The sequence below is a fragment of the Dreissena polymorpha genome, chromosome 10 (genome assembly GCF_020536995.1).
Source record: "Dreissena polymorpha isolate Duluth1 chromosome 10, UMN_Dpol_1.0, whole genome shotgun sequence".
Lineage (NCBI taxonomy): Eukaryota > Metazoa > Mollusca > Bivalvia > Myida > Dreissenidae > Dreissena > Dreissena polymorpha.
Genome location: NC_068364.1, coordinates 38,119,081 through 38,134,522, shown reverse-complemented (window position 1 = coordinate 38,134,522; position 15,442 = coordinate 38,119,081). Strand labels below are relative to the sequence as shown.

The 15,442-nt window shown below is 36.1% G+C and overlaps 1 protein-coding gene across 7 annotated transcripts in view; it reads right to left on the bottom strand.

Annotated features, from left to right (window-relative positions):
* LOC127847177 (voltage-dependent L-type calcium channel subunit beta-1-like) overlaps positions 1 to 15,442 on the bottom strand; it is a 151,288-nt gene that overhangs the window by 43,705 nt on the left and 92,141 nt on the right. For 3 of the 7 annotated variants that reach the window (XM_052378896.1, XM_052378895.1, XM_052378897.1), the window contains exon 4: positions 14,092 to 14,124. The exons of 3 other annotated variants lie outside the window; for them this stretch is intronic. In XM_052378896.1, coding sequence (XP_052234856.1) covers positions 14,092 to 14,124 — 33 coding nt within the window. Of the gene's footprint in view, positions 1 to 7,868; positions 8,105 to 14,091; positions 14,125 to 15,442 lie in introns of those variants that run through there. One more of the 7 variants, XM_052378898.1, reaches the window with a different exon arrangement.

The window sequence follows — 15,442 nt, the reverse complement described above, 5'->3', positions numbered from 1 at the left end:
TTGAAATGAACACAACCCGTTCAAAGGAAGTCCAAGGGGAAGAAAATATCTGACTGATTTTTACTACACGATTTGAGTGCATAATGCAGACTTAAAACAGACATTTAAATAAACACCTTCTTATGAGCAACTTCTTATGCTTCATAACCTGATATATTCATTAAAACCTTTTAAACTTCTCATTTAACAAATTAACTATAGTGCAAGATAAACAGTGAAAAAAACCAATATGTGATCCAATCCCTGTGAACTTTGTGGCAATCTTTCATTTGAGCTCAATATCTTTACCTTCCAAATGTACACTGTCACAGTGTAAAACTAGAGACACTATAACAAGGTATCTGTAGTTCAAGATTTGTTCACATGGAATACACTTTGCCTTGCCAGGAGAGTCGATCTTCTGTACCGATTCAGAAAGTGGTATTGCTTCCTGATTTATATCCACTGTTGTTTCTTACCATTCCCATTTAAATTTGTTTTTAACTTATGTGTGAATCTCCGATATTTTGTAAGATTCGTTCGTTCTTTAAGTAATTTTGTTTGTCGTTACACAAAAGCGCCATTTGCAAACGAAACAAAAAAGAAATACCAAACAAATGTCAACATGTCAAAAGATTGATTTTAATTGGAAGATTGGGAAACGACAGCCAACGAAAACGCTTGTTACAAAAATGCCTAGGCAGAATCTACCAGTGTAATATGCAGAGAGGTTTCACAGGCCGCGGATATTTCGGGCTGCTTATAAAAAACGTCTGCGGAATCATGCGTATCCCCCCCCCCCCACATTTTTTTTTTCGAATTTACAAGTATCTCAGAAATGTCCCTGGGACAACCAGATCCATGGAAATCAGCGGAAAAATCACACCCCTGAAATTTATAAATGTGACAAGACACGATGTTGTCAACATACAAGTGCTGTTTCATAGAATTTGCTGGCTTTTCACTATTTCCTTCAAAGTAAGGAGATTAATAAACATCCGAAAAATACTATCACTAGATACGACTAATTGAATATTTAGTACATTCTCTTCCGCGACATGTATAATTAAACTCGAGTGCTTGACAGTTTATAATGTAAGCCATCATGAGGAAATTGTTCATATTCAATAATTTAATAGACGATCTTACAAAAATAAAAAAAAGGAAATTAAAAAAAAAAATTGTGGTGGGGGGGGGGGGGTAGGTTGAGAGGGGGGTATAATGTGGGGTGTGGTCATTTATTAGATGATCTTTCAAAAATAAACAAGAGGGCCTGAAAGGCCCAAAGTCGCTCACCTGAGATAACAAGATATTATTGGGATAAATCTTCTGACCAAGTTTCACGAAGATCGGAAAATAAATGTGGCCTCTAGAGTGTTATCAAGGTTTTACTATATATATAAGGAAAAATGCCCCGCCCCCTGGCAGCCATGTTTTTCAACCAACCGGCATCATTTTTGAACTCATCCAAGATATTATCGGGATGAATCTTCTGACCAAGTTTCATGAAGATCAGACAGTAAATGTGGCCTCTAGAGAGCTAACAAGATTTTACTATAGCCATTTAAGGAAAAATGCCCCGCACCTTGGAAGCCATTTTATTCAAGCAAACATAATTATTTTCAAACTCATCCAAGATATCATTGAGACCAATCTTCAGACCAAATTTCATGAAGATTGGACAATAAATGTGGCCTCTAGAGTGTTAACAAGGTTTTACTATAGCCATATACATGTATTGCCATATAAGGAAAAATGCTCCACCTCTGGTGGCCATGTTTTTAAAGCAACTAAAACCATTTTCGAACTCATCCAAGATATCATTGGGACAAATCTTCTGACCAAGTTTTATGATGATTGGAATATAAATGTGACCTCTAGAGTGTTAACAAGGTTTTACTATAGTCATATAAGGAAAATAGCCCCGCCACATGTTTTTCAACCAATAGGCATCATTTTTGAACTCTCCCAAGATATTATTGGGTTGAATCTTCAGACCGAGTTTCATAAAGGTCGGACATAAACGTGGCCTCTAGAGTGTTAACAAGATTTTACTATAGCCTTAAATAGCCATATAAGGAAAAATGCCCCGCCCCTTGGCGGCCATGTTTTTCAAGCAAACGTAACCATTTTCTAACTCATCCAAGATATCATTAAGACAAATCTTCTGACCAAATTTCATCAAGATTGGACAATAAATGTGGCCTCTAGAGAGTGAACAAGGCAAATGTTGACGTCGCACAACGGACGACGGACAAAAGGCGATCATAAAAGCTCACCATGAGCACAACCAGGTGAGCTAAAAAGGAAAAAACAATTTATTTTTTTTGTGGGGGGGGACAGGGGGGGGGGCAGGGATTCTGGGTTGGGGCGTGGGGTATTGTTTGGGTGGAATCCATTGTGGTATTCAGGTAAGTGTTGTTTTGTCTACGTATTAATAAAATCTGATCATAAGTTAAGGCAATGTCATTAAAGTAATATGCATATTATAATGGGAAAAGGGCCATAATTCTTACAAAATGCTTGAAACAGTTGTCTGCTCTTGTTTATAGATTGGGGTCATGTTGGTAAAGAAGTTTGCAAACAAGGGCTGTTGTTAAACATGCATGCCCCCCATATGGGCTGTTAGTTGTAGTGGGAGCTATTGTGTGAATACGTTTTTTGTCACTGTGACCTTGACCTTTGAACAAGTGACCTGAAAATTGATAGGGGTCATCTGCCAGTCATGATCAATGTACCTATGAAGTTTCATGATCCTAGGCCAAAGCATTCTTGAGTTATCATCCAGAAACCATTTTACTATTTGGAGTTGTTGTGACCTTGACCTTTAACCTTGAGACCTGAAAATCAATAGTGGTCATCTGCCAGTCATGATCAATATACCTATGAAGTTTTATGATCCTAGGCCCAAGCGTTCTTGAGTTATGATCCGGAAACCATCTGGTGGATGGACCGACCGACGGACCGACCGACAGACCGACCAACATGTGCAAAACAATATACCCCCTCTTCTTCGAAGGGGGACATAAATATGAAAGCAATATGTCAAGGGACATTGAACATATTTAAGGTGGTATGCAAACTTTAACACAGATTTATCAATAATATGCATATTCTAAGTGGAAAAGGGGCCATAATTATTGCAAAATGCTTGAAAGAGTTTTCTGCTCTTGTGTATAGGTTGGGGTCATGTTGGTAAAGAAGTATGCAAAATATGAAAGCAATATGTCAAGGGACATTGAAAATATTTGGGGTAGTACGCAAACTTTAACATTTGCACGCTAACGCAAACGGTAACGCCGACGCCGGGGTGAGTAGGATAGCTCCACTATATATATTTCATATATAATAGTCGAGCTAAAAAATGTTTAATAATGATTTCTACATACACTCTGATAAAAAACATTCCATTTAACACGATATTTACATTATGTGTCCACTTGTGAATGAATATAGTGGAAGAACTCAGAAACCTCTGAAAGAGACCTGTAATTCCCAATCTTAAGATTTCACAGCGCGAATTTTCCAATTTTAGGATTTGTTTACAGGAATTGTTTCCCAATTGGTGTGGTACTGGTACTTTTCCCAATTTGACAAAAACAAGAGATGTATTTGTCAGAAACACAATGCCCCCTACTGCACCGCTTTGATTTATTTAATTTTTTATCATTTGGCAGGTACAGATAATTATCTCCCTTTAAAGCTTATTACTTCCCTTGAATTGTTTTTTGAGAACTCATTCTCGGCACAGATGCGGCAGTTATCAGGTTTGGATCATTAGCAAATCTTGCTTGCAAACATGGTATTAACCTAAGTTGTTCGCAAGCAAACAACTAAAATACCATAATAAAACCGAACCATTCCTTCACATCTGACACCTGTACAATAATGCCATGAATCATTTGATGACTTTAAGTAATAAATCAATGTCCATTAAACAGATCATCAGCTGGGAAAGTATTCTGTTTACTACAATAGCGATTTTTTTTATCCTTCATTATTAAGTACTTGTAAAGGCACAGCTTTCCCAATTGAGAAAAAATTACTAAATGCCCAATTAGGCTCTGAAAAATTCCCAAAATAAAGGAAATTTGCGCCACTTTGGTTCCAAAAGCGCATAATCTGCAAGTAAACAAATACAATTAGCAAGGAAACTAAATATTTGAAGCAAAAAGGCATCTATAAAAGTAGAGTATTTAAATGGATTTGTTCAATTAATTAAGTGCCAAGCAATCAAAGAGACCTGTAATTCCCAATCTTAAGATTTCACAGCGCGAATTTTCCAATTTTAGGATTTGTTTACAGGAATTGTTTCCCAATTGGTGTGGTACTGGTACTTTTCCCAATTTGACAAAAACAAGAGATGTATTTGTCAGAAACACAATGCCCCCTACTGCACCGCTTTGATTTATTTAATTTTTTATCATTTGGCAGGTACAGATAATTATCTCCCTTTAAAGCTTATTACTTCCCTTGAATTGTTTTTTTGACCTTTGACCTTGAAGGATGACCTTGATCTTTCACCACACAAAATGTACAGCTCCATGTGATACACATGCATGCCAAATATCAAGTTGCTATCTGAAGCGACATAGAAGTTATGAGCATTTTTCGAAATCTGAACGCAAAGTGTAAAAAAGCATAAAAATACTGTATTAAGTAAAGCATACTCCACACACCAAAGGAAAGTCATTAGGATTGAGTCATTAAAGTTCCATTTAGAGAAGTAGAGAGGTAACAGGGGTTTTCTACTATTTGACCTGGTTTGTGATGCACTTGACACATATTGAAACATGGGCTTGATATAAAAAAAATTGACCAAGTTTCATTAAGATTGAGTGTGGCCACTACAGTGATAACAAGTTTATTTTCTTAAGTTTGACCTCATGACCTAGTTTTGAGACACATGTGACCCAGATTTAAACTTCCAAGATAACAAGATGTGTTTGTGAAACACAATGTCCCCCTATATGACTTTTTACCTTAAAGGATGACCTTGACCTTGACCCTTCACCACTCAAAATGTGCAGCTCCATGAGATACACATGCATGTCAAATATAAAATTGCTAGCTTCAATATTGCAGAAGTTACATTACATGAGCAATTTTGACCCATATATTTGACCTAGAAGGATGACCTTGACCTTTCACCACTCAAAATGTGCAGCTCCATGAGATACACATGCATGCCAAATATCAAGTTGCTATCTTCAATATTGCAAAAGTATTCATAAAATAAGCGATTTGGGCCACATATATTTGACCTCTGACCTTGAAGGATGACCTCGACCTTGACCTTTCACCACTCAAAATGTGCAGCTCCATAAGTCAAGGCTCGAAATTAACACTCGCACACTCGCAAAATGCGAGTAAAAAATAGGGATTGCGAGTTAAGTTTTAAGCCACTAGTATTTTTTTGCGAGTAAATAAATAGTGAAAAGAAATGAGTAGGTATAATGCTGCTCGACGTCATGATGGCTAAATCTTAGGTTTATTTATATAACGGCTGAACGCCCATGTTCATTGAAGCGAAAAATAACTTGTCACTTTATTCCCACAGACGGAAATAACACAAAATATACATTATACAAAAGATAAAGCAAAGTTAACCGTTTAGTTAGAAAAAAACGGATTTTAAATCCTTCTACGAAAACAGTGAATTAGTGGGGAAAATAACTTAAAATAAGACTAAAACCTGATGTGGGCCGTTATGGTCCAAGGAACTCGGATGTCTTTGTATGGTTGCAGACATAAAATGTGTATATATGTTAAGTACTTTTATTTTGTTTAAATAGTACTAAACTAATGTTTAAGGTTTTTTATGTTTCCATCAAAATTTGCGAGAATGTTTTTTGATTTTGCAAGTTGGTATTAAAGCTGCTCGCAATTTTTTGCAAGTAGATAAGAAAGTTAAATTTGAGCCCTGCATAAGTTACACATGCATACCAAATATAAAGTTGCTATCTTCAATATTGCAAAAGTATTCATAAAATAAGCGATTTGGGCCACATATATTGGACCTCTGACCTTGAAGGATGACCTTGAACTTGACCTGTCACCACTCAAAATGTGCAGCTCCATGAGATAAACATGCATGCCAAATATCAAGTTGCTATCTTCAATATTGCAAAAGTATTCATAAAATGAGCGATTTGGGCAACATATATTGGACCTCTGACCTTGAAGGATGACCAGGGGTGTGATTGAGGCAAAGTCAGAGAGGAGGATAATTCTGTCGAATGATTTTGACTACGCGAATAACGCACATACGCAATGACAATCCTTAAAACAGACATTAAAATAAACAACTTTTTGAACTTCATAACATTATTTCTTTATAAAAACCTGGTCTTCACATTAAACATACTGAGGATGCAAAGTAAACAGTATTTATTGTGCTTAATAGCAGCAGTTTTTTAATTGAATTACAGTAAATGGACATAATATAAACAAACACACTTGAGTGTTCTTCTTGTGTTAATGATGCATTAAACTGAGTAATATTAATATATTTAATTTGTTTACCTTTCAATATCTTGCATTTCACATCTTCAGTTCAATGCTTTTCCAGTTTACTGAACAGCGTGACAAATATAATAAAGCAGAATATGCATATGAATCTGATTATACACAGATCCACTAACATGTTATAAATCAAATCATGTTTGTCTATTTCCATGTTCGACTCTTCTAAATTGTTTTACTTCGCGAGTAGACTGCACTTCAATTTGCTCACACTGGTCTCCATGACACAAATTCATTGTGCACATTTCTAAACAAAAAATAGTGTTGCTTGTATCTAAAACGTAGTTTTTTTCGTTGACAAACACATGTCATTATTCCTATCAAACTATATGATGTCAGTCGTTAATTCGCTTGCTATTTGTCATTTCAATAATCTTAATTTTCGCTTCAAAACATCGCCATTTGCAAGCGTACCAAACACATTTTAAGAAACCGATTTTAATTGGAAGATTGGAAAACGACAGCCAATCATATCGCTCGTTTAAAAAATGCTGAGGCAGAATCTACCAGTGTAAAATGCGGATAGATTTCGCGACCCGCGGAATCGGTGGTACCCCCTCTCCCCCACATTTTTTTTACGAATTTACTCGAATCTCTGAAGTGATCCCCGGGACAACCTCATCCGCGGAAATCAGCGGATCCGCGGAAAAATAACACCCCTGATGACCTTGACCTTTCACCACTCAAAATGTGCAGCTCCATGAGATACACATGCATGCCAAATATCAAGTTGCTATATTCAATATAGCAAAAGTTATTGCAAAATGTTAAAGTTGGCGCAAACCAACCAACAAACCAACCAACCAACAGACAGGGCAAAAACAACATGTCCCCCACTACTATAGTGCGGTACATAATAAAAATTCTGACCAAGTTCCATAAAGACTAAGTCATAAATGTGGCCTTTAGTGCAAAGAGGCTAAAAGTTGACGACACGATGACGAATGGCGAAGGCGCCCTACACAGGGTGATCACAAGAAAACTAGATATTGTATAATTCAGTTTGTAAACAAAAAGACTGTGTTTTTCTCACCATTTTGGGAATGGGGCCGGCAAACAATCGCAGCGTTTTTTACCAAAATTGGGGAAATAGTGTTGTTGTTTTTTTTTTTGGCCAACAATTGTTTCAAAAATGCGAATTTAAGTGTTTAAATATTAATTTTGACAAAGTGTAACTTGTAGAGCTGGATAGGAGATGAACTAAATGTTGATCTTAATTTTTTTTTTCTTTTTTTAAAACCTTCAATTGGGAATTTTAAGGTCCCATTTGGGAAAAATATATACTTTTTTAAATTGGGAATGGGGCCGGATATAACTGGCCCCGATTTTGAACGAAAAAAACACACACTGAAAGATGAACTTACCACTGACTCCAGGTCACTCAGCCCGGAGAGTATTTTACGCAGACGCCCCATCTTTGTCGTTCCTGCGTCATACATGTTTTCTACTTCTACAATATCCTGTGGCCTTAATATTCTACCCATTGACCTTGACTTTTTGGGGTCAAGGTCATATCAACATGACCTTTTGACTTTGACAAAATAACAGTGTCAAGCAAACCCTTTCCAACTGTCACTTTATGCTTGTATTATTGTATTATTGTCACCTTACTTACTTTAATTCACAATGCTTCTTATAAATATAAAAAGGAGTAATATTTGTACTCTTAAGATCTTAAGAATTGTAATTTTAAGTGCAATGTATCGAAGTACACAAAGATACAAATACACATGAATTTAAATGGTAGGTAGTAGATTAAAAAGAATCGGATTTTGTTTGAAATTTCACTTCAGTTTCACTGTTTTCAACATTTTATCACCACTACAGAGTATCATAAAATACTTGCGTCTGTTACATCGCAACATTTTTGTCACCATTGCTAACAGTTCTACACTAACATTGTGTCACTTGTTTTACTATAACATCACAAAATGCTGTCACTGCCTCACAGTGAAAAACTTGAAAGCATCTTATTTCAACAAATACATATGCTTTTACCCCCATAAATACACAAAGCTGTGACAAACAAATAAAAAGTGAGACACTACTATGACATCATCAGATTTCAGCACATAACTTTGTCCTGTCCTGGTTTTGATACATCCTAATTTTTATGTACACAAACTAGTTCCAGTAAATCACAAAGCTCCCTTTTCACTTTAAGGACAAATAACTCCTTCGTAATGTTTCACCAATGACCAATTTCAGTCTACACATTTGAATTAGTGCACCAACATCTAATACTACTAATCCATCCATAAATGGCAATCATTGTTGAGTAATCTTTCGTCAATCGAACAAAACAGTTTGGCTTCATTTCATCCCAAAATGGCCGCCATATTCTATTACAGAATGCTACTGCAATGGAGGCCAGTTATTGATCACTCTAGGCTCAATATACAGGGATGCAAAACAAGTCCTCAGCTGGGAAAATTCCACTGTTGTTTTATAAACCCGAAAAGTCAATACAAGATTGCGCAATAGAGAGTTGTCATCAGAGACTTCATGACAATCAATAACATTGAAGGCTGTGTGCCAAATTAACCCATTTATGCCTAGTGGACTCTCCCATCCTTCTAAATTGGATCAATTTATTTCCAGAATTAGGGATTTCTAGTATATTTATTACTATATTTAGAATATTTCTTACAGAAATTCCTTTAAGCAAACAGCACAGACCCTGATGAGACGCCTCATCATGCGGCATCTCATCTGGGTCTATTTGGGAAATTTTACTCGAAAAAATGGACCAATTGGAATTTTTTTATCAACAAATACTGACATTTTAAATTATAGTATATTTGGTTAGATGTTAAGAAATAAAACTAAGATATAATAATCATAGACACTAGTTACTAAAAAAATAAATAATTCTTTTTGGAAATTGGAATAATTTTTTTTCAATTTCGGTTTGGGACCGGGTCCGTTTCACGCCCCTTTTTTACAAAGCAGAAAAACCCCTGGGTCTAGTATCACAAACATATTTCAGTCACTATTTTGACTCAAATTTGAGTGTGTTTTTTTCATAATTTTTAGTCCAGACTGATCACAATGCACAGAATTATTTTTTTGAGTTTTGAGCCTGACTCAACCTTGACTATGGGCACATTGTTATGGCTGAGATTTCAGATTGTTTGTGAGCTTCTGACACACTATATGTACTCAGCTGAGTGAACACTCAAATCTCGTGGACTTAGTTGATCTAAACAATTGAAAACGTTAATGAAACTGGACCATTATGAAACCATATAGCTTGCTGTGCAGTGTCATTTGTACTGTCATGAATAGAAAATTGGTCACTTATTGCCTTAATGAAACAAGAGAGCCATGACTTCTATGAAGCGCTCACCTTAATTCAATGCACAACCCCAATGTTAAAAAGTTGAGTGAGTCATGCTAAGTAAATATGAATTTCAAACAAAGTTCTAAACTACATTCAAAACTTTATGCAGAGATAAAGATTGTCTATATTATGTAAGCCTATTTCTACTACAATAGTCGACAATAGAGTGGTTACAGTTGCTGAGATAATACATTGTTATTAGAGCCTTGTTCAGGGAAACCTGTCTAAATAGACATACAAGAAAAGAAATTGAATAGAGCTTTACCAACAAAATATTCATACAAAGCTTGGTTCAGTACCTCCAACTGTTTCCAAGGAAATTTTTTTCGTATTTAAGTCCACAAAGTATGAGCCGACCAGATACACTACGCGACCCGTGATTTTTGCCTAATTTGCGAAGTCAAGGCGAGCATTTTGCTTTTTGGGTGGAAAATCACCGCGATTTCACGTGACTCGTCACTCCGACGTGGCGCGAGAGCAAGATAATCTTCGCGCTTAATCCCCTCAATGTTGTGGTGATTCGCTGCAATTCGCCGCAATTCGTCGTGATCGCAGTGACAACGATGACTCGCCAATTCATGATTAGAAACCGAATCGTATCGATTACTTTATACATGTACATAACGCTTCTAATGTTCACAATTATCCGATAATCCAACATCAAAAAAATAATCTTGAACATTTATGTCGGTAAATATGTTTGAGAATTTCATTAAAACAACCATATGACTACGCCATTTTTCAGAAGTGTAAAGAGTACAGCGCATAATGTGGGACACAGCTTTCATTTGACGAGCGTATTTAAATTTAGATTGATACAATACGATCTTACAAAAAAAAAACGTTTTATTGCGTCATACACCTTCATGTAAAAAACGTTTTCCTCCTGGAAATTGTGCTATTAATGCATAATATTATCAAAACATTTTTTTCACGCGTTGTAACAAATTAATATACAATTCAAAACAAATATACCATAAGTATAAATTTTCCGTTAAATTCCCAAATGAGAATAAAAATTTATAATCCGAAACACACTTCTGATGTTTTAATGTTAACACGACGTTTACAAATGCTTTCAAAATAGTCACCATGTATATTTCCCGACAAAAGAGCGCGAAAATTATGCGGCAATGTACAAGGTCATAGTATACAAGTGTGCAAGTATTGATTTTTTTTTATACAAACTGCGTAGCGCAGGGAACATTGAATTCTGTTGATTTCGGTTAAATGTTTCTTTGGTTATAATTTTTAAAACAGTTATATCGCCAACAATTTGATATTTCTTTTTAAGTCCATTCAAATCAAACACGCCGTATCCGTATCTTTACTGATAGAAGTAAAACATAATACATTTTTGTTGTGAGAGACCATCTGAGTAAACGCCGTAAAATATATCTAAACTGTTATTTTTTGTCAATGCCCTTTGATCCACTATCGCACTTAATTGGCAGCGCCATCCTGTTGTTTCTGTGATTGTCACATCTTTTCACAGTTTGAACACGTACAAAGAGTGCCAATTAGACACTTGAACAAACACTATCACCCGCTGGACAGTAAACACTAAATAATCAAATGTTGAGGGTTTTTTGTTTTTGGCGTGAAAACCCAGAGAAATGCATGTACATTATACATGATCATAAATTTATTGAACTCTGCGAACGCTAAGTGCTACGTTGATACACTCGTGTTTTTTTTCAGCAAAACAAACACAATGTTTAACAACTTTAATATTTAGGCAATGATGTAATAACAACAAATTATATACCACAATGTCATAATAAAATGTACTAAAAAATAGAACAGTAATGTATTTCCAATTTCTGGCTAATCAAACATTGTGAATGTATGTACAACGCTCGGAAAGTAACGCGAGTAACACAAGTTATCCGCATTGGAGCCTTAAACAGAAAATAAATAAGTATAGCATATTTTAGTCCAAATAATTAGATGTAATCTACCGATTACATTTAACCTTTAAATAAAAGTGTTACTTAAACAATTTTCCGTGTCTTAAGGCGCGAATATTTTGCTAAACACTGTAAACAAAAGGGCTACACGTTATAATTCTTAATGAAATGCAAAAATAAGTATTAACATAATTAATAACGTCAATAAACACACACGGTAAGATCAAAGTTTAAATGGAAAATTTATATCGTATTTCTCGTAAATTACCACATTATTAGTTTCGTCGAAATCAAATAACATGTAGAGAAACAAGGTATTTATAACCGACCAATGACGAAACACTATGCAACTTTCAATTTACACAGTGCTACGCTACATGTATATTGCAACAATATGGAATTTGAACAGTGGTAGTGTATTCGGGCCTGGAATATAATTGATTGTAAGTTTTAATAAACATTCTGCTAATGCAATTAGTTAAATAATGTTTACATGTTATGTTAAATAATTATTGCATGATCATTCTTCTGCGCTGTTATATTAATTTGGAGCCATTAAAGCTTCCGACATTACTTCATCACGTTCATGTCGGAACGGGAGTATTTTAGCTAATACGCCCATTGCATACAACAACAACAAAAGCTTTATTATTGCAATGTATAATGTAAGTGTATACATATATGTTACATGTACATGTAATGAAGTGTAACCCTTAATGTAAATCTCTTAAAAAGGTGAACCACGGCGGTGCGCGTTGATTTGCGGTGATTCGCGCTGATTGCGTAACAGCGAGATACATCGCGCGACGGTCGCCGAGACATCACCCAAATTTTCTTGTCGCTCGGAATCACCGCAATTTGTCACGTTGCATCGATTGCGGTGATGCGAGAATCGCGGCAAAAATCACGGGTCGCGTAGTGTAAGCTCATCTAGAACATGTCAATTGTATATATGGGTGTGCTTTAAGAACCACCTCAGGGGTGGAAAATACCCTACCCCCCCTTACAATGTTCAACTTAACTCTTCATTTGTATTTAGATCCAGCAAAATTAATCACTACCTGTAAAATTTGTTTGACATTGAAGGGGGGGGGGGGGCGGGGCATCTGCTGAAAGGGGGAAAGATCACACCCTTGTGAATAGAACATTTGTGGCTTGTGCTGGGAAAACTGGGCTTAATGCATGTGCATAAAGTGTTGTCCAAGGTGTGCCTGTGCACTTCTGCAAATTTGACATTTCAAAACTTCCTGAAAACGAAAATTTCCATAAAAGCCAAGTTTTGTCAGTCCTCACAGGCAAATCTGGGATGAAACTTTCAGCACATGATTTTAGCCCTGTTTCCCAGAGAACTATTTCCCAGCTCATAACCATTTTCAGTGCTCCAGCTAGGCCTAAATCGAAGGGCGCCGTGCCCTGCCCTCCCGAACCTCCGCCCTGCCCCCCCCCTCAAAAAAAAAAAATTTTTTTTTTTTTTTTACATTATGATAATTCATAAATCTCTTATTACATTGTAATTAGTTTAATCCTCATTGTAGACATTATATTTGAATGGTTTAATAATAATGGGAATAATACAATTATTTATAACATTTAAATTAACATGCAATAGGAAGCATTCCAGAAACACCCGCGCGCTCGAACGTGCCCTTTTCACAAAAAACTGCGCGTCGAAAGTGCCCTTTTGACAAAATACTGCGCGTCGAAAGTGCCCTTTTGACAAAAAAGCCCTCCTGCCCTTTTCAAATCCTAGCTAGAGCACTGATTTTGTTTCATGTGCAATCCTTTCCCAGAGAGCTGTTTTCCAGCTCATAACCATTTGGATTCATGCGTATTCCTCTGTGGGAATTTCTTTTCTTCTGTAATAGTGGCAAAACATTTTTTCGGGGGTAGTTCATGCTTTTCAGTCCCTTAAAATGTGTTAAAGCTGTTGTGCTACATTCTTGGGTGTTAAATCATTTTATCTGATACCCTTAAACACCTTTAAAAGGTGCATTATCAATATTAGCCGCGTTCTACAAAAACTAGGATTAATGCATGTGCGTAAACTGTCGTCCCTGATTAGCCTCTGCAGTAGGCACAAGCTCATTAGGTACGCATGCACTTCCTGCATAGACTGGATTTTCTATTTCAAGAGACTTCATTAAAATGCAAGATTTCATAAAAGCGGAAAGTGTAGACCCTGAATTGTCTAAGCTGACTGTACAGGCTAATCTGGGATGACACTTCAAGCCCACACATTAAGCCCACGCATTAAGCCCACTTTTCCCATAACACAGCTCATATTATGTGGTTTTAGAGGTTAGTTTATGATAATATAGATGAACAAATACGTGCCTTATCACTTGCCCGACCGTGCATGTCACTTCCCTGGAAAATCAAAAATATATTTTTGTATGAGATTATGACTCATGAGCGCCCACACCCCTAGCTTCCACATATTGACAGGCATACAAGAAGGATCGCAAATGGGTTTATTTGACAACAAATATGACATTTTATTCTTACAATTCTAGTTCCCTGTCAAAATTAAAATGACCGTATATTCCCTAATAAACACACTGTACTTTTTTTTTTAAATATATAAACTTCAAATCACAATCAACGCATAATTTAGCCAAAACCCTCAATGCAAATAAATGCTTAATGTAAAACTGCCCAGGGCCCTCAATCCATTATAGGGGAAGCGGGTCGCTACCCATAGCAGGGGGAATTTTCGATGCGTTTCCCCCTTTTTTTTTTAACTTACTCTCTAATTGTTACATTTGTACATGTTTGCACTATATTCATTGCTTTTTTCATAATTAAGTATGTTTGACAAGATTAAATTAAAATAGAATTGAGATATATTAATCATGAGACACATCTATCTTTAAAAAAAAAAAAAAAAAAAAAGGGGGGAAAAAAGTATCCTTTCAGGTGGGGGAATGCGACCGAATTTCGGCCGTGAATTTGGCAGATTGAGGGCCCTGCTGCCTGACATTTTTTTATAAATAGCTACACAAATTAAAATGTTATAAATGTAACATAATATAACAGAATGCCATTATTAAATTCCAAGGACTCAGCCATGAGGGACACGCGGAACATTAGCTTCTCCCTGGACATATAAACTTCTCCCTTTAATGTCATTAAAGGGAAGTGACTTCTACTCCTTTCGATGATATACATTGAGCAAAAATTGACCAATTCAAATCAAGAAAATGGGAGAATAGCTTCACAAAGGAGTCTCTGCCATTTGTGTCCCCATGGCCAGGCCATGCAACATTAAAATGGACAATCAGGAGCCATAAGACTTCTTGGCATTGTTCATAGATGATGCCTTGTGCTATTTAACTATTGCCACTTTTCCTTTAAGTTGACTCACTTCTACCTAATTTCAGCTGAGGAAGAAATCACTTCTCCCTCAAATCTGAATGTAGGCAGAGCCCTGAATTCATTTCAATCACCTACCGTAAGATATTGTAATGCCGCTACAAGTGGTTATTAGGGAACATACGGTATTGACAGATATCAAATTAATTTCAATAAGGGATGTTGTCAACAAACAAGGGCTGTTTCACTATTTTCTTCACCATACGGAGATTAATCAACATCGTTTAATCTATGTTACCAGACCACATCAAGCATTGGCTATTGCTATTAGGACACTGATTGCTTATAGATTTACTTTATTTAAAAAAAATAT